The sequence below is a fragment of the Stegastes partitus genome, unplaced genomic scaffold (genome assembly GCF_000690725.1).
Source record: "Stegastes partitus isolate 25-593 unplaced genomic scaffold, Stegastes_partitus-1.0.2 Scaffold414, whole genome shotgun sequence".
Lineage (NCBI taxonomy): Eukaryota > Metazoa > Chordata > Actinopteri > Pomacentridae > Stegastes > Stegastes partitus.
The window spans coordinates 170,613-191,571 of NW_007578145.1; the positions used below are offsets into that span (position 1 = coordinate 170,613).

The following is a 20,959-nucleotide window of genomic DNA, read 5'->3' on the forward strand; positions in this document are numbered from 1 at the left end:
TTTTTGTTTTGCATCTTACAGTTACTTTTTTTTTTATTGCTTTTTTCTGAGTCATATTGTAAATGTTGCCTCTTCTGCTTCATCCAAAAAGCTTCTACTTATAAGCAGAGAACGTCTACAATGTGCTCCTTTATCTTCTGGATACCTAATTGACCCTCGTGATCATTAGGAGTCACATAGAGTCATACAGTACACTCGTCTATGTGGGAAGCCTATAAATTAAACGTTTCATTCAGTTTTGCGGAGAGACGTCGCCCTCGTGTGGACACAAACAGGAGGATCAGAGCGGCGGGGAGCCGGAGAACATGGCACATATTCAGATGACACACACAGAGCCACTCCCACAGGCACTTGCTTGCCAGAGGAGGCAGGCGATGTGCCACACCCTCGCTAAACAATGATGGTGCACAGACATTCACACAGCGACACACCGGCTGAATGAAACCTATTGATCCTCCTGCATTCCCATCCTATGCATTCAATATTGTTTGATGAATCAACAGATTAAAGTGAGGTAAATAGAATATGAAAAACGTGCCAGAACAAAATAATAAATAAAAAAAACCCTGCTGTTCTAAACACATTCATCCTGAATGATTCTCTTCATACTGTTTCATCTGTTCATAACATTCTGCATTCCTCTAAAATTAGGATTATTTTTGGAGGGATTGAGAAAAATAATATTGTAGTATTTTCAGGGTGCTTTCCGTGTCTTCTCAGTGACCTCTAACCCTATTCAGAAACCATCATCATATAGTACATAATAATCCAATTATTATCTACCTGGGCCAGACAGGACTAAATTGAAATTTGTGATTGAATTTACTTCACTAAATCTCTGTAATAGCTTGCTATCTAGATGGCAATGATTACAGTTAATCATTTAATAAAATAGTCAATTAATTGAGGAGGTGAGCAACAGAAAATTAATTTTCATTTTTGAAAGTTTCTGTTTTATTTCCTTACAGAAATAAACCTCTGTCTCCAGCATCTCAAATGTGAATGTTTTCTGGTTTTTGGACTGCCGGGTCTTTCTGACTGCACGTTTGTGCTATTTGTCACGCTGCAGAACGAATTGGAGCCAATTAGGCCCCGCCCTGATGGTGCTGCAGGATGTATATGAATCTATACATCTGAAGTATCTAAAACTGGTCTGCATATATAAATGTCTGTTTTACAACTACAGTTTGTCTTTTTTAGTTTCACACTAGTTAATTATACCCATGACCCTGTCTGCCAAAAACGTCATTATGATGTGTCTGTAAAAGCAAAATGCATTCTCAGTCATGTTTTGAAAGAATCATATTCTCTAATGGTAAGTTAACAGTATGATGTAGAATGAACCGTTTCCACACAAAAGAAGACTTTCATCCAGTAAACTGGGGTTGTGGATTAAAGACATATTTGTGATACACAATTTCACACAGTGAAACATAATCTGGAAGTTTCCATCAAATCAATTGAGAATGCAGTTTATTTGCATGGGGGGCTTAATTTTGGGAGGCAGGAAAACTAGTTTATGACAATAACCTAAGAATGTTTTCTGATGCTAAAGGTTTATGTGACTATATTGTGTATAAACACACAAATATATCAGCTGTAACAGCTGATTACTCACATGTTAAGTTACTAATTTATGTTCATTAATATAGGAACTTTATATTTCTGGGTAAAGAAAGTGTAAGATTAGGGCACACTGTACACAGCAGTTTGACCAGTTGTCATGAAATTTTCAACATTGTCCAATTTCTCAAAGTCTTCTCATCTATGTTGGCTCAAAAATGACTTTTTTTTTGTTGTTTGGAGTTAAAATCTAAATTTGCAGAGGAACATCTTGTGATGCTATGACAAGCTTCAGAACAGCTAGTTCACTGATTAATTGATTGATTTGACTGACTGAGCTAAACTACTTCATCTGAACTATGAATCTCAGTATCTCTTGTGCATTACGGTTTCATCAAGTTGCAGCTCTTCAAACTGCATTTGCATGAAAGCGTGTTGTGCAGTTTGAACTCCGTATGAACTGAGTGATCAGCGCCTTGTGCTCACTGCGGGTATCCAGGCAGAGTCTTGTCCCTTTTTTTGAATGCTACAATAGTTGCTATTAAAGATCCAGATGAAGTGACAACATAACTGCAGCAATTAGCGGCTGACAATCAATAGGTTAGAGCTTACAACAGTTAGCTCATATGCTGATCAATACATGACTCTTAGTTAATGTTCGATTCTAATCGCTAAGCTGTCATTAGAATAATCTGTCAGTGGCATTGCAACCTGCAGCTTCGACTGAAAGCAATCTTTACCACAAAAAAAGATATTTTTTTTTTTGTTTGAGGCATCAGATACATCCACACCCAGATTTTTGGTTCTCAGTCCCTGATTCACCACTGAGGTAAAGGCAAATATGACCCATAAACACCCCACCACACACACACACAAACACATGCCTCAAGTGATGCAAATATTTGCAGTGAGGCCAGCTTGGGTGGAGTTACAAGCTTTAACATCCAAACTTCCCGGTATGTGGGACATCTGAGTCAGTTTGAGGCATCCAGATGAGTCAATTAAAAGCTTCGTCTTTAACAAGTGAAACACTGCTTAACTCAGAGTTTGCATCTTTGCCCTCTTGTAAAACTCTCATTAGTGACAGAATATTGCAGAACAAAAACATGACTTTGACCTCTGATGTCTAAGTTCATCTGTTGTGTTCTTGACCATCTTGAGAAGTCTGTATTATAACATTCGTATCACCCTCTTTTCTAATTAATGCATATACACGGATTGAGGCTGCTCAGGGTTTCCTGATTTCAACAGATGTGATAAGCGAAGCAAAACTAAAACTAAAACAAAAATACACATTTCTGGGAATTGCTGCAGTCAGAAATGACTCTCGTCCTTAATGCTTGCATCAGAACTTAGCAAAAGTGCAGCCAAAATAAAAATAGTTACTATTCTTAAAAAACAAAACTTTAGAACACAGTAATCCTCCTTTCTTCTCTGAGAGGTGACATTTACTATCAAAATGTCAGCACTGGTGGAAGAAGCGCTTCACTGAATTTGCAAAGGTAAACATACACCATACATGGTAAAAGTTCTTCTTTTCACCTGACAGTTTTTAGAAGGTGCTTGTATTTGTACATGATCAGCTTAGAAACACACTGAAAAAGCCACACGGCTGGACACATCCTGTTCCAAAAGTGGTGATGATGGCAATAAAACTGAGCGCTTTCTGTTGTTTTGTTTTGATAGAAAGGTTTGGGCTGGATGGACACCCAAAAAGGGAAAATATAAACGAACAGGCTGTGAAATGCCATATTTTTAGGAAAAACAGTAGGAACCAATTACAAAATGGCTATGCAAGAAAGGTACAAGAATAGGATCTTACACTTACACATAAAACTAACATTGCTCCCTCATTGGAAGTTGAACTTGTAACGCTTTGTATGACACGGATTTATATCACAACCTGTGACTGGCTAGATGTGGACAGTGGAGAGGGGAGTGCTTTTTTTGTTCAGCTTTAACAATTTGCCAAAAGCAAACAAAAATCCTAGCAACGAATTTCACAAACTGCTAACAGAAGGTGTTGTGGGTGGCAGTAATGTCATGTGGTTTGCATGCGATGTGAAGACACAATATGAGACAGTGTAAATGATCCCAACAAGAAAAGGAATAGAGGGAATAGGAACTAACCTCCCACTGCAGGTGAGGTGGAATGTTTCTGATTTGCAGTTTCCTGGTCCTGTGGAGAGAAGAAGGAGATATGAACACATTTTGAAAATGTTTTACACTTTTGAGAGAATGAAATAAAGCTTGTAGTTTTAAAAAAAAACAAACAAACACGAGAATTACTGTGTTCTGTATGAGTGTGTGTGTGTGTGTGTGTTGAAACTCAGGGATGAGAGAGAGTGAAAGGAAGAAGAGGCCACTGAATGAAGCTAGGACGTGTCTTGAGAGACAAACAGGTGGCGAGAGGAAGAGAGTGATACGAACACTAAACCAAAACCGTGTACCAACACTCCATCCATCAGTTCTGACTGGTTCAACTACAGAGGTTTATAACGCTTACACACAAACCCAGGACTCAGAACATGAGTCCAACCACTTTTGACCTGGTTGTCACTGGTTACAGCTCTATTACACATCACTGCTAGAACACCGCAACATATTGGTGGCAGTGTCACACATGTTTTTGTGTGTTGCCATTATTAAAAGTTAACACTAAACTTCCTTACTTTCAAACTAAAAGCCACTGTCATGTATGAGTGCCTTTGTCTTTTCAGTAACCCTAACCTTAGAGTTCTGGATGGGTATCCTGTGTCTATTCACACTGACAGGAAAAAAAAACAACAGGTCATTCTGTCCTGTAGGTGCATGTTTCAGTGTGAAAAGGGGCGAAGGCTTGAGAAAATTAGTTTGTGTGATAAGCTGCGCAATCACTCTAGTTGTTCAAAGCAGTCTCCCAAGTTTCAGAGTTGAAAAGGTGTCAGAAAACAGACACCATCTTTGTTTGAACTGGATCACAGCTCACATCTTCAGTGTCTCGTCATGCAACATTACATGTTTGTCCGTGTGAACGCATCATTAGCTGATAAGACACTGACCTAATTCCCAGCTTTGTTGCACATCACTTCTATAAAACAGCAGCAATCTTATCACATTCGCTCTGAAATAGGCACATCCGTGGCCACAACACCTTAGTTACTTCTGTCTGACGTGTCCAGTGCATGCAACAGGTATCGACTGAAACTCTCAAATTTCATCAATTAAATCACAATTCATGTCAAATGAAGACACCACAGATAAGAACTTTCTAAACTGCACTGACACAGGTATCTACTGGAATTTAAACAAGTTTCCTGCTAATAAACACACACTTCTTCCTGGTCGTGCGAACAAAGTTGTTTTGTTCATCAGTGTCTCAGTTTTTGCTGCTCTCCTGGGATTTTAAGGCTCAACTTTAGGTCCAAATACTATTTTGGACACAAGCATTTTTGCATTTTCTCCATCTGTGAGCACATCGAGCATGAGCAAGCCAGTTGGGGATTCTGTGTCATTCTCATAGAGATATGTCCTTTATCACCCTGACGTGTTGCCCATGAGGTGCTGATATTACTCCACCATCTGTACCACTATCTTTCTGAACCCAGATAAACTGCTAGAAATGTCTCGTTTTTGGCTGCTGGATGGATTCTGATGTGAGTAACAAAATATTTCTGTTTCGTCTGTAGTTTTTCCTGCATGTTTAAATGTCTACGTCCTCATCGCCCAGTCGCATTCGTCCAAGTCAAACAACAAAGGTCTTGACTTGTTTGAAAAAAAACGACTGAATCAAAAGCAAGTAGGGAAGCAGCATCTTGACGAATAGCCTACATGATGTAAGGCATAGATAGTCTATTTTGATCCAGTTTTTATGTTCACATATGGATATAGATATTTGTTGTTATTGCTGCAACTGTTCTCTCAAGCGCATTTCACCTTTAACTTACTTCCTTTTATTACATGGAAGCACAAAACACTTCCCCTGTGACCATCTTTAGTTTCGATTTTTGTGATCTCTTGAGAACTGTCATTCTTAGCCATAACAACAGGAGGGAGGGATTTGATCAATAATGGGTTTGTCATTGCTGTTTAATTCAATGTTTTACTTTTTTTTTTCTTTTTTTAAATCTGTCTTTAACAATCTTCTTTTCATTTAAGCATGGCTCAAGTCCAATTTAAAATCCAACATGTCCTTTTTGGGACAGAGTCGGTGCTCAATTATTATGAATTATACTTAAGATGGTTCTTAATATCCTTCCTTACACAGGCCTACGTTTCCATCTGTTGCATTAGTGCTGCACCTTTCACCCTTAATGAAGCTGCTTGTATTGAAGACGGCGCTGACGTATTCTGCTGTGGCCCTCATTGGAAACCACTCTAGATCGTTACCACCCATTACCATCTTTAAAAACCACGCACCTCACCCAACTGAGCATCAATGGCTTTAAACAACCAACCCCCCATCTCTCTCTACCACACTAAACCCCACCCAAACCCCCAGGAGGCTCCCGCACAGATGAATAGTCTTTTGTGTATCTAGAATACCTGACATCCCCCATCCCCCCCCAAAAAAATAAAGGAAAAGCCCTTTGATCCTCGATCAATGCTTGACCGGCAGCTATATTGCTAACTCCACCCTAAACCTTCTAAACACACATAAAAACAGACCAATTCTCTGCACCTCGTACGCAAAACTACCACCGTACACACCAAAAGGTCCCCCAACGCACCAAAGCAAACTTCCACCTTATCAACACATTATCTCCCCATTATCCTCTTCGACGCCATTCCAAACCATCCACACAAATATCCCAACCCCCATCAAGCCACCATTACTGAACTTCTCTGACCCCTACCGTTGCCACCTGCTAACCCACAACCTACGCCATTGCCGGAAACCATGGCAACAGGTTAGGAATGGGCGGGCAAAGAAGATGGATGGGCGGGCGGATGGACAACAAAACAACGTGCTTCACATTTGCTTGTGCGCTTGGTCACGTATCCGTTATCTTCTTCAGCTCTGAATGTCATGCTTTTTATCAAATGGGGTACCAACCCAAAAAAATGATTATACTAAAATGAACTAAAATCCTTTTGCACTTAATAAAAATCATTAGTATCGGGAAAACTAGTAGCATGTGAAGTCTCCTTAAAAAAGGATTTATCCCCACTTGATTGAATTGTATTTTTTGTTTACTGTACATGTATGTTTAAAAGACCACAAAAACGATCAGATTCAGGAGGGTGTGAGTCTTTGTCAAAATGTTTAATTAAAAAGTCATCTGTGACCAGTGAAACAAGAAACAAATCTGCTCTTAGACTCTCATCCCTGACTCATTGTTGATATGCAAAGATGGAAACACATTGTCAATGGAGCTTGAAAATGTCTGAAGCTTGAACGTAAAAACTGAAGCTGTTGAGGTTTCCTCAGCTGTGAAGGCATTAAATCCATGCTCAGCTCCAGCCTCCAGCAAGACAAAGGAGTGGAGAGAAAGAGGAGAAGAAAGAAAAGAAGCCAAAAGAATAAAAAGAGTGTTGTCCTCAAGGAGGAGGTGGAGGAGAGGAGCAAGAGGAGAAAAAGCTTTTGCTCCTGGGAGGGGGTCAAAGGCCAAGGGTCAGAGCTCCTCAGACCAGACAGAGGGGGCCCTGGGACCACAGTGAGGCGTGTCTGTGGGTGTGAGGGTGTTGTTCTACATTTTCATAGCCAAAAAACATGAGCCAAAATCACTATGAGCTAGAGAAGAATACATAAATCCTGCCAGGATGCGTCCTTCTATGTCTCCTAAATGTAACCATTAGCTCAATCAAGGTAACTACACCAACAGCTCCTTTTCAGTTTGGTGTGTTGTTCTTTGCTGACAGATTGTGGGCGGTGTCAGGGCTCCAGCTGCACCTAAGGGTATCTGTATAGGCAGAAGTGATGTCGGATGACTGAACAGCGTCTGAGACCCCCTCCCTAACACCCCCGACTAGATTTTGAGTATTGCTGCTCAAAACTATGACCACTTCTGCCTTCTGATATGGTCGGGTGACACTTTGTACGATGCATTCAGAAGGTCTTAGTCACCTCTTAAAGTCTTAAGGTGTTCGTATGCTGCTGCAGAGATGCTCGCTGGATGGTTGAACTACAACATTCACACCAAACCTCTCAGGCATCAGAGTTAAAGAGGCAATGCCTGACGGTCTTTGTATTTTTATTAATTCTACATGTTAACACTTAACTGATGTTACGTTTACACTGCATACTTTTGGTGTGTACAGCCAAGTGCAAGACTACAAAAACAGGAACAGTGCAAACAACTTTGGTTTGGGCAACGTCAGATAACACATTATGCTTAGTTAAATAGATAACGAGGCTGTTAAATTAGTACAACCAAACTTATGCACTAAAAAGAAGAGTACATAGAGGGTCAGTGAATGACATGTTCAGTGTTGAATGCGAACAGCTAGTAAATTAGTGATTTTCTAAATTCCACTTACAAAATGCACTTTTTAATGATTTTTGCATACAAAATTAATTTTATGTGACTCTAATGTGGAACAGCATGTCACACAAATAGACTCATGAGACTTTCAGGTATGAAATATGTCAAAAACTCAGCCTTTACATGTTTAAGAACATAGCTTTTAAACATTTAACTATTTAAAATAGACATGTGAATTTGCTTTTCAGACATTGAAATGCAGGAACAAGAGTAAAGAAAGTGCACTGTCCTGTGAAAACCACATGTATAAAAAAAAAAAAAAAGTCAGCTTTTCATTCACTGAAAATTGTTTAAATAAAAACCACCAGGGATTTTTTTAGATATAGCAGTTGGGTGTTTTTTGTTTTTCTTGTTTTACAGTGTCAGGCTATAACGACCCACTTAACTTTGTAGTTTATTTTCAAAAATTTAAATCTTCAAACTGGGTGGTATACATGTAATATTTCTTTAGACAATACAAAGATGCCCTTGTTATATTTTTAAAAACTTGGAAGCTTTACATTACTCTTAGATGTATAGTTATAACAATGAAAGGAAAATGTTCGCTCAGCACTGTAGGCCATGAATGGACCTCTGTTTCATGTAAAATCAACTTTATTGATTGCGTTACCCTCTACAAATGCACAGTAACGCACACACAGCACAGCTTGCCGTGGTTTACTGGCTTTCCTATTAACATATATTCATCCACTTGGTGTTGTGTAGCTTAATGAGGACAACACCAACATAAAAGTTTCTGGCAAACCACATGCGTGTGGTACAATATGGTTTGCAGAAGTGTTTCTTTTAATCTGATTAAATGTGAGCGCAAGTCAGACAAGAGAGATTACGAGCTGAAAAGTCAATGAAAACTGTCCCCAGCAGTCTAGTGGTGCAAAATACACACACATTGGTACAATAACACCCACTGTAACATGGCGGCACTCATAACCACGCAGTCGAATGTCATCCAAAGTCAGGGTGTGAGTGTGTGAGTGTGAGCGTGTGTGCATCTTAGCAGTATCTTACCGCTCCCTGTGGGAATTTCTATGCCACTAAAAGGTATGTTTGACAGGTCTGACTGGCATCTTTTCCAGCAGCGCAGATGCAACCCAGATGGCAGATGCTAACTACTATTTTCACTTGCTAAATCAGGTAAATATGGATCGGTATTGATGAGACGTATGTGTAAAGTCTTTAGCGTACAATAAAGAGAAGAAGCATGGTTGAACTTAAATATTACAGCATTTTTACCATCGAGCTTTTACTCAAAATGTTTTTATATCTGTTAAAGCTTTCAGGAATCTGCTGCATCAAACCACATGGAAAGAGGGCGACCCACATCGAGTCCTCTCGAAGACTTCAGATAACAGGCTGCATATTCAGTCAAACAGACATCAAGATGATGCAGCTGCAACGGCCTGACTCTCCGACACGGAGACAAACACTCCCAGTAATAGGAAAACAAAGTGCATACAAACGGTTCCAGCTGACTGCTCCACAAGTGCTCATCGATACATCGCAAAGCCTTTCATCCACAGTTTCACTGCATCGAGCATTAGCTGCCTTCTGCAGGGGTCTCAAGTGACCTCACCAACAAACAACGTGATAAACCACAGTGCCTCCAGACCAGACTAAACAAATCAGCATAACAGACTCGATAAACAAATTGAAAGAACGCTGCATGGTTTGAGGGCGCATCGAGCCAGGCCCCACTACATTTAAAGCTGGCCTTCTTTACTGAATGGCAACACTTCTCCTGCCAATCACAGCTTAAAGTTGACATGTTTATTGTCCAGCCATGATACATCCAGTAAGTAGGCTGCATCAGAAGGAAAATGTTTGCACAAATACCTACTAACACAAATCTGATCACTCAGGCCACATTTGGAGGTGGTCAGTGACTCATGTGACCGCTGGAGTTATTTAAAGCATTGCGGACTATAGTGAAGGTTAGCTGTGTCAACTTTACAGGATGCATGTACCGCAAGAAACTTCCTACTCCCACTGTTGATTTACTGCTGCCAAACAGCTCTGACAATGTTTGGACATCTGTCCTCAAGATAAGATATCAAATGACCACCACAATCCTGTTCTCTAGCATGAACAAGCACAAATACATATGTGTTTTTGTCCTAAGCAGCAGTAACAGCTCCACGCTTTCCCAAACATTTTTAGAATTTCCAAATAAAAATACCACACAACAGAAGTTTCAGCTAAAGGAATAGTTCAACATTTTGGGAGATACACTTCTTTGCTTCATTGCCAAGAGTCAGATGAAATACTGCTCTCATTTCTGTGAGCTAAATATGTCACTGGAGCTTGCAGCGTGTTAGCTCAGCACCTAACAGCACCTCTACAGTTCACTTATTTGCATATTATCTTATTTTTTTGACTATTTTCATACAAAAAAAAAAAACTCAAAATAAAAACTACAAACTGCTTTCTTACATGGGGCATGTGCTCAACCACATCTTCATCCTCTTCTTTCTTTTTGTACAGATAATACAAACAGGAGATGGCTTTTTATTTATTTTTTTGGACAGAGTCAGGCTAAACTCTGAAAAGTAACACAAGGGATCAGCTCACACGATTTAGGTAACTGCATGGTAGAGGAAAAGCTATTTTAATGCCATATGTTAGTTGAACATAATTTTATCTGAAGTGGTCATAATTCAAAAAGATTAATGCAAACTGTTCATTAATTGCTTGTTGAGCTCAAATTTTTATTTATTTTTATTCAAGAGTGTAGCCGTTTCCCCTTATTTCATGTTTCTATGATACGGTAAGCTAACAGGCTCCAGTCCTACATCTACAGTACAATCAATCGTCTTATCTAACTCACCTTTTAAAAGATAATAGTGGATTTTTTTTTACTGCTCTAATGTCATCTGTAACTACTGTTCAGCAAAGCACATTAAGCTCACTTATATAGACCGTGATGTAGCCATTACCTGCTAGCACTACAAAAAGCCTACCTACAACATAGTTTGCTCTCAAATGTCCCCTGTAGGAAGGAAATGCTGGCTCCTGGCGCAGAAGTGCATGGGGTAAATATTTTATAAGAGGTATCTAGCCAGCATAAAATCACAGATGAATATTTTATTCCTAATGGTGAGGAGCGAGGGGATGGAGGCAACCAAACACCGTTGCCCGACATGCGTACTAACTTTGTTACCAGCCAAATACCTATCATCTAACCCCACCTACATGTATTCACATCGGCTAAATACCTCCCTTGCTCTACCCAGCTGCCCTTCCAACAAACACTGCAATCATCACTGTGGTCTGAACTGCTGAGCTGGCCATTTCAGCAGGTAGGTTGGACACTGCATGACTGAATGTTGGTGAAGAGAGGAGAAAGTTGAGGTGAGGTAAAGACAAATTGTGAGGTGAAAAACCCCCCTGTATTTACATCTGCTTCAGGAGTTCTAACCTATGCATTACAAAGTCTGGATCATCATTAAGTCGCTTAGATGCAATCACCTCGGAAACCACAGTGAAAGAAGAGGCACAGGTGGGTTATTTCCACTCTTTTTAGTAGGCGATCGAGTAGCAACGCCTCCTAAATGCCACATATTTTTACAGAAATGCTGCTCAAGCAAAACCTCCAAATATTCTGTAACGCTGCACTGCTCACAATCTCGTTTTCCTCATGTAGATGGTGCCAACTCTGTCCAACCGTGTCTTGTGTTTCTGTTGTCTCCTCCTATTATCAGTCTCCTCACCCTTTTCTACACCTCTCCATTTCTTCCCTTTCATCCCTCCCTCCTCGCCACCGTTTCTCCTGAAGTTTTCCCTCGCAGCCTTTCCCCTAATGTTGCAGGATGGAGTGACCGTTCCAGTGGAAGTAACAGTAGCTGTGTGAGAGCTTTAAATAGACAGCACAGACGGGAGGAGGAAGGAAGGAGGAAAATGAGTAAGAGGAGGTGGCGGGAATAGGGGTGAGGGAAAAGTAGGAAATGTGAAGGAGGAGTAGGCACTGACGCTGGAGGAGAGATTCTGTGCCAGCTAGCGTGAGCGGAGCGCATCAGTCAGCGGAGGAGAGCTGCCAGCTGTAAATATGTGTAAATGCACGAGTGTGAAAAAGAACTGTGAAGGAAAGGAGCGAGTGTGTTTTTAAAGGGCAAATCCACACTGAATTACAGAGGGCAGAAAACAGTGCATCGCTCTTAGTGATGTCTGACAGCTGATGTCGCACCCGTTAGATGTCAAAGTAAAAAATAACTGCTATCCCATATGAGAGATGCACAGTCGGTTCGTTGCCGTTTGTCTGAAGCTAAAAAAAAATGAGCGTGCAACCCTCATGGGGTGGTACAGCTCCTTACAATTAGCATCGTCTTTGTCTTCAAAAGCACTGTACTTATTTGCGTCAGTTTAAGAGAAATGTAATATACCTGCCTCCAGCTACCAGCCAATCAGAGCTCTGCCACATGCATTTCTGTGCATCATTGCCATCACTCTGTCCGTTGCCACACCGGCATCATCTTCTCAAACCAGTAACCACTTCCAGCTCCACGCTGCCAGCACATTTATATATTTTAAGAATGCTTGGTTTAAAAAAAACAAATCTGCGTTTCTTACGTTTCTGCAAAAATGGAAAATATACCAGGGATAGGGAGCGAGAGGGAAATGGACAGATAGACAGCTGCCTTGTCATAACTGTCATCATGCCCTGATTGGCCCAGATTTATGGGGGAAAGGTCACTTCACACACTGACTGTGATCCCATTGGTCCACAAAACCCTACTTATGGGTGAATCATGTCCAATCAGAACTTAATAATGATGCCACCATGAGCACTGTGGAGCATGCTGACTGCTCAGATGGTATCTGCATAGCCACTCCAGTACATGTTATTGATGTGAGTGAATCATGAGCAGCCCTCCTGCTTGTGTTCTGTGACATAAAAATGTTAATATTTCACTGGTTTTACTATATTTTACCGCTGACGTTGGGTACAGTCTTGATTTATACACTCCACATATGAAATGTGAAGGTTTGCTCCTGATCTGCTCTTGGATGTGTCTGTTGGGCGGCTTGAGTGCACAGGAGCTCTGATGTTGCCTCTTGGAGGACAACACAACTAATTCTGTGTCTTGGAGTGACTTTGTAATGGAACAGTTAGACAAAAGCACGAGACACTGACCCCCACTTTTATTACCTCCACTGTAAGAGGTATGAGACAAACTTCACACTAAAATTGAGTGTTACTTAACATCTTTGGCTCTGTAAAAGTCTTGAATCCCGTACACATAGGTATGATTCACTGCAATAAATAACTTTGACAGACTCTTGCTCTTTGTGAATTTAATTTTTGCAGAATTTACACAACAATCTAATGAAACAAGCAATTAATCAATAATATTTTAAATCTGTTTCATTGACTTTGTTTTATTAAGCTGTAAAGCACTTTGAATTGTATGAAATATGCAATACAGATAAAGCTGTCTCGCCTTGCCATGCTATACCATTCTGCACTTTCACTTCATCTTTTTTTTTCTTTTTACTGCATTACCTCCAGTCACAGTTCTTACTTTTATGGCTGAATACTGGTAAGAAAAGAAAAATAGAAAAAAAGATGGTGAAAGTCTGTGGCAAAAAAAGTAATGAAAATCTTAAATGCAAAAAAAAAAAAAAAAGAGTAACAGATTCTTTTTTCCTACTGATTGTGCCTATGCAACCTGCACTCCTCATAGAACAGAATAAAAGAGAATACGTTGCGTCTCCTCGCACATTTAAAAACGCGTCCAGCCTCCCGCTGCTCTACACAAAACACGTATGAGAGAAGTTAGAATTGAACATGGTGTGGGCGACATGTTGGAGAGAGGGAGGCCTCAGTTCTGGAATTCATTTAGGCTAACAGAGAGGAGGAGGGGGTGCAGCAGTAGGCAATGGGTCAAAGTTCAGCCTCTGTTCTCCACTCTGACCCCGCCTGCTGCTCGTGCGGCAGGCCTCCATTTTGCGGAGGCGAGGGTCTCCATTTTGAGAACTGACTCCCAGCCCCGGCCGTCGCACTCGTGCCACTGCGCTTCGCCTCACCTGGTGGCGGAGCCTCCTGCTTTACGTTTCGGTGCACATGCCCACAGGTAGAGCAGCCACACGGCTTGCGTGAGGTGCGACTTGAGCCGCTGTGGCCGCTCGTCATCTGGAGTTTAGGCGCGGAGACTATTTTTACGCGCGGCTCTCAGCAGAAATTAAGACAGTGAACAGATCTGTTGACGTGACATCACACCGGCAACTTTACGTAACTGTACTTAATGACAGTTTTATTGCTCAATATACATCTGAATATTCTAAAGCCATTGAGAAATATCATTTAATATAAGTTTCCCTTTTTTGTTTGTTTTTTTACATTTTTTTTTCTACATTTAGCGGTTGTACTTTATTAAAAGGACAAAGCGGGGACTACATGTGTGCTGTATAGTCGTAGCCGAAACCCAATGTAAGCTGTAATTATATTATGTCCGTAACTTGACATAAAATTAAGTGAAGGGCACTACTTTCCAATGCGCGCTCTCATTCTATCTCTCTCGCTCGCTCTGGACGAGGGCAAAATAAATTAAATATAAATTAAATTTATAATGAAGTGAAATCAAACATTCTATTATTGATGGCCATTATGAAAAGCAAACTGTGTAGAACCACAGGGCCAGCAGCAGCACATCCGCAGCAGATCAGCGAGCTAGCCGTCACGCACAGGTGAGGTGAGCGGTGTGGCTGTAATCTGAATTAAAAACACTGAAACACACGCAGCCTCCACCTCACCGCTAATTACGTGACGGTGGTACCGCGGGAAAAGCCGCAGGCTGGCATGTTTCAGCAGAAGACCAGACCCGTCCATTCATGTCTCATTCAGCGGGCGCAGCTCGGAGGCCTGAGCTGGAAACACTCTATAGGTGACCGAGAGTTAACGACGTTACACCTAAAACAACCCATGTGACGCTAATTCTTGGATACGTGTCCTCCAAATGAAGGTTTTTGGCCAGAGAAGAGCTGCTGGTGATGTGCTCTACACCTTCACCAGCAGCTCTTCCCTCAGCTGTGTTGCGCCTCCTCTCGCCTCCTCCCCTCCCTCTCTACTCGCCATTTTGTGTTCCTACATAGCCATTTCATGTTATGGACACTGTGCTGGGCGGGGGGACGGCGGGCCCACAGTCAGGCAGGGGAATGGAGCTGTGGTTCTCATTTATGAAAGGAACTTGTGGAAACTTTAATGTTACATCCACGTAATGTAGCCGTACGACTAAGCGTTATGTTGTTGACGTTCTTTTTTTTTTTTTTTTTTTTCTTTTTTTTTTTTTTTTGGAGAGAAACCCACAGTGACGGGGTTCTCAATTATATAATAAGGCCTTTAGTATCTCTACCTTTGGTCCTAATGTGGGTCTTTTTTTTTTAATACTGGTGAACTTAAAACACTCACAATTGCGCATTTTGTGTCAGTCGTGTTAAAGTAATTTCCCGCAGCACAAACGAAGCCATGAAATGAGCGGAGATGTGCAGTGCGGGACAAAAAGGATGAGAGGGAGACGCTCGCGTGCAACATTGTTTCAATCCGGAGTTTTAACATAAACAATTAATGACTTGAAAATTATGAGACGAAGAAGAATGGCGAAGCTGCTGTCGCCGGCCAGAGCAGGCCACTCGCCGTGGAAGGCAGTCACTCTTCATGGCTGAAATAGGTACAAGCCGGGATTCATTTTCACTCATAATGACTGAATAACTACGTGCGAATAAACCTGATTCACCTAAATGTCGCCTGTGTCGGTTTTGAGGACATCACACGACCAATTTGTGTTTCCGCATTAACACAGCTGTGGATACAGCCATGTTCTCCCACTTCAACACAACGCCATCTCCCCCCCTCTCTCTTTCTCTCCCTCACACACACATATTACATACGTACATGTGAGAGCCAGTAGGCGGCCATCTTGACCAGGCAACGCCCATTTACTACAATGAATGTGCAGTCACATGACGGCGGAGAATTCACCAGAAGAGAGCAAATACAGCACATGGGAGGAAGATGAAGAAGAGGAGGAGGAGGAGGGCGAGCAGCTTTGGTGCGCCATTACATGAACATGGGATCATGCAGGTGGTGTGTTGGGTTGTGGGTCTCCTTTGTGAGTGCAGGAGCAGAACAATGCCTGCAGATTGATGGTGAGGCTGTGAGCTGCACAGTGGCTTCACTTCATACAGTGGTTTGTGCACCGAGGTCAGAACAAAAGCAGAGCTCCCCTAAAGTCTGTTTACATATTATTTACGTGCAGCACGGAGGCGCGTGCAGCAGCTCATCTTTTCAATTATCTGGACACCTTGTTTCGAGCGCGCGCGCACCTTCTGCTGTCCTCCGCGCGCAGCCTCCGCGTACATAAGAGTGAGGAGAGCGGAGGAGCACGAGCGCGCCCCTCCATTCATAAAGTGCGTAAAAACTACTCGGGGCTACTACAGCGGCGCGAGGGAGGGGAGGAGAGGGGAGGGGCTGGCCGTGCCGCACAGCTCAGCGCGAGGGGGGGAGGAAGAGGAGGAGGAGGAGGAGGAGGGTCATACTATAGAATGTGTGCCATGAGCGGCTGACAGAGCTCAACAACATGGGGGTTTGGGTGTTGCAGTAAAAAGGCAACGAGGAGGGAAGAAACAAGAATTCTCCTCCATAAGAAAAGTGTCGGGTTTTGCTCGCTTGCAGCAGCCGACAGCAGCGGCTATCTCCCGCTCCGCCTCCCGCTGCAGGCAGGTAAAGGTTGTAGAATAAAGGAAAAAAAGAAAGCATAAAACGGGCTCCTTTCTAAATACTTCGGGTTAAAAAAAACACCTAAAAACAAACGACGTGTTGAATGAAACGGAGCCGCTCGAAGGGGGACGTTCGTTTCTAGTCTGCAGCCGACAGAGCTGTGATGTGGCACAAAACTTGCACCGGTTGTCGCATAAAGTGCGGTTATCACAATGTGGTGCCACGTTTTATACTTTAATTTGGAGGCTAATTATCAATGCTTAAAGCTTAGAAACGATTCCAAACATAACGCGAGCCCTGGATTGTAACAGAACCAGAGCAAAAAACCGAAGTGAATGAGCCAACCGGAACCTGCCTGCTGAGGTGTCACAGCTGTGCATATTTCATTTTTATAACTTCATAATGTCACGTGGTGTCCGAAACGACAAGAATCTGTTGGGAATAAATTATTAGAAGGCAGGTAAACGGTGGTTCTTGTAACCACTCTTAAAACCATTTGTCCTTGAAATAAATCCTGATTAAAGCAACAAGCTGAAGCCGTGAGAATCACAGCATTGTCTGGAAGAATGTGAACATCTAAATCAAACCAAGGAATCCAGATTATTTCAGAAATGACAGCCACGCCGACACATTTTAAAGCAAGGAATCTATCTTCAATCTTTTGAAAGCTTGAGAAGAATCCTGTGGTAATTAAGTTCAACTAAAAGAAAGCGGATTTTAAGAAATAATCTGGTAAAAATTTCAAACCTTTTCATGCTTTTCTTTTTAAACCAAATTTGTTAGAAGGCTGGAATAGACAAAACAAACACCCATCCAACAGCGAGAAGGAGGGAAAGAGATGTTTTCTTTTTAGAAGTTAATCCCTCACAGAGAATTAAAAATAACAGAAAGAAAAAAAAAGAATCTAAATGCAGCTGTAACAAAATGGCAGTGAGATTACTGGATTTTACACTAATCATGACAACGACAAACTTTATTAAATTTAAGTTTAAAGAGTGTTTGTCAGTGGATTTTGTTCCGATTCACTCGCCATAACAAAATGTGTCCCCCACATTAGCTGCTAAATTTAACTGTTAATTTAATAGTTTGACGAGTTTAAAAAAGTTTAGTTTGTAAGTTTTGAAGGGAGACTTTTTTTCTTACAGGAAGAAGTTTTGACAACTGCCACCCACTTACATAAATTTAACAGTTTTATAGCAGCAACACAAGATTCATTTTGCTTTTCAGATGTTATTTTAACTGCTCAAATACAAATAATAAGTTTGCCAGAACTTACAGCATTTTTAAAGTAATTTCAGGGCATTTATAAATAGTACACAAAGTTGAAAATGTAACGTCTGAAATATATTCTAACGAATAAAGAACAAGTTTTAGGAAAAGCTGTTAAAGAAATTCTGATTTCTTTTTACAAAAGCACAACAGCCCGATACAATTTAATCATGTTTTTTTTTCATACATTAAAGTAAATGTCAGTTTTTAACGGATTTCTATGATTTTTTCTACACTTACAGATTTGTTCTTTCTTCATAATGTACCTACGAAAAAGGCTGAAAACGAATCTCTGGAATTCAAACCCTTTCAGCCTTTTGAAGTTGAAGTAAGAGCAGCAAACCAAAGCAAAAGGTGAGAGATGTATTTTTAACATGGCAGCTTTCTTTCCCCCCTGCGATGGGGTCAGAGCTGAAGCATGTTATGTGCTTAAACTGAGAGGAGTCTGGTAGAGTTGGATTTGAGGAATTGTGCAGGAAAAACTATTTATTTTTTTAGTTGGGAATGATAAATAAAAGTGACACTTGATTTTGACAGATTTTTCACAACATTTTTAGCTCGACGATGAAGGTGAAGCTCAGGGTGAGGCATGAAGCGCTTCCTGACTGGTCTCAGGTTTACTTTGCTGCAAGTCCCTGTCATTAAATAATCAAGAAAACCGAATTTGAATCGAGTTCGAAAAGAACTTTAATAATCCTCATTTTTCTCTCATCTTAAGGCCAAATTGTGCACAAAGAAAACTGAAGAAATCCTGCTCAACCTTCACTAATTAGTCTGTGAGTTATATTCACTGGGTTTCTTTTTAAAACTTATTTACATTCTACAAAGATTTCCTGCAGATGACAGATATTTTGCAGGAGAAAAATTGTTCAGTATTTCTGTAATTAAGACACTAAAGAGTCAACACACACTCCAGCCTTACTGCCAACACACACCCATCATTCTTCATAAGGCCACACAACCTGTTCATGTCAAAACATTAAAAACAAAACAAAGATTTTTTTTTTTTTAAAGACTATGTACTTCCTGGACTGAGCGAATGGAAAGTGGACAGGGGCCCGGCCTCCAAGTCTCCCCTCTTCAAAAACAAAATGGGGGAGAAGGAGGAAGACGGGAGGGAGGGAAGGAGGGAGGGAGTTCCTGCTTTGTCTAAATGAGAGCTAGTGTGTGTGTGTGAGTGACGTCAGCCTCTGCTTTGTTTTGAATCGGCGAGGAACAGGGTGGGACCAACAGCAGCCTATGGAAAGGCAGCAAGGAAAGGGGCCCGTCTCTTCGCCACACACACTCGCATCGACACACACACACACACACACACACTGGCCAGCCTCACCTCCTTGGATTTCAGTCCCTCGTTTGCAGCTTTGAACAGCAGAGGGCCGACTGAGTCACTCTGCTGCTCTCTACTCTGCTGCTCAGACTTCAGCAAACCCAGTTACTGCAGTGCTATTGAGGGAAAGACTGAAGTTGGGGGGGTAAAAAAATTTACATTCACAAAGAAATTCTAATTCTAAGTAAGGTCTTTAGTGGATTTAGCTGAGCAGGCAAGTGAGAAAAGGATAAGATAAATCCAACATCTAAGTATTATTACTGCTGCTGTACAACTACTGTTATTAGTGTAGTTTAATATACAGAGAACACAATAAGAGATAACAACATACAACAACATCATTGTAGTGTAGCTGGAATACAGTCCCTGCTTCTCATCCCCACATTGTTAAAATCGTACCATGCAGTGGGGCCCACCGAAACCCTCGTGGGGCCCTTAACAGATTTTGAGTAAGTGGAAACTACAAATTTTCTCTGACAAAAGCATGCACATAATTTTCCTCTGTGAGTTTCTGCTGTCTCCAAGCTCAGATCTTGTGCCTTTGCTTTACACTTTTTATTTGGAATCTGTTTAGCCTCTGAACTAATTTTATATACCTATTGTGCAGCATAATTTTCTTGTAGAAAAAACACTTCTCATTTGTCTTAATCCACTTTTTTCTCCCTCTTTAGAACACGTCTGTGCTTCGCTGTTAAATGTTAAGGTTGCAGTTTTTACCTTCCATGTCATCATGTTAATAAAAATATCTTCATAAAAAAATTAGACGTGTTTTAAATACACATACATAATTTGCTTTTTTTTGCTTTTGCTAAAATTTGTGTCAAGTCTGTTGTACAGATCTTTTCTAAAAAACAGAAGAAGTAACATCTTGCAAATACTTCGTGGAACACATGATGTGTCCCAATTCACTGAAAATTCATGTGTGAGCCCTGCAGGCTTTAAGTTTCCACATCATACTTGTGCAAAACTGACCTACAACTACCTCCTAAAATAGTTAGGATGTCATAAAGTCATGCTCAAACATCCAGGTGGGAAATTGAGACTTGAGGTAAACAAACAAAAAAACAAGCAAAAAGTTTAAGTTGCACATAAAGTAAAAAAAAATCATTTTGTCTTTGCATTAAATTCTATCCAAAGTTGATTCAGCTTTAAAATGTCAGGCAGCTGCTGAACTCGTGTCACATTGTAATTATAGAAAATAAAATTCTTCAAATTTGCATGTTTATGAGTAGTTTGTCAAAATGTGCATTTTTACTGTAACATCAGAAGCTTAGTTGTGACACACAGACAAACATTACTGGCAATATAAATGTGATATACTTAAAAAAAAAAAAACTACCAAAAAAAATTAACTTATAACTTAAATTAACTGCTGTTTTGAAATTGACCTTGAAATTAGCGAACATGCAGGAAAAAAATCAATTAAACTAATTTTAAAATATTGAAAATGGATTAACACGCCTAATGCAGCCTTCTTCCTAATTAACTTAACAGTTAATTTTAAAAGACAATTTAAAAAGTGGATCTCTCGTTTGTTTTATTCACCCTTATCAAGAGTGATAATTTCAAGGAGATTAAGAAAAAAAAAATCGCTCAATTCAGACAAGAGCAAAGAAATGACGACAG

General features: G+C 40.7%; 1 protein-coding gene across 1 annotated transcript in view; it reads right to left on the minus strand.

The window, feature by feature from the left end:
* The window catches only part of igf2bp1 (insulin-like growth factor 2 mRNA binding protein 1), a 54,066-nt gene that overhangs the window by 10,373 nt on the left and 22,734 nt on the right, over window positions 1-20,959 (minus strand). Inside the window, exon 3 of the mRNA XM_008285724.1 lies at window positions 3,694-3,742. Within this exon, the coding sequence (XP_008283946.1) occupies window positions 3,694-3,742 (49 nt within the window). The remainder of the gene's footprint in view (window positions 1-3,693; window positions 3,743-20,959) is intronic.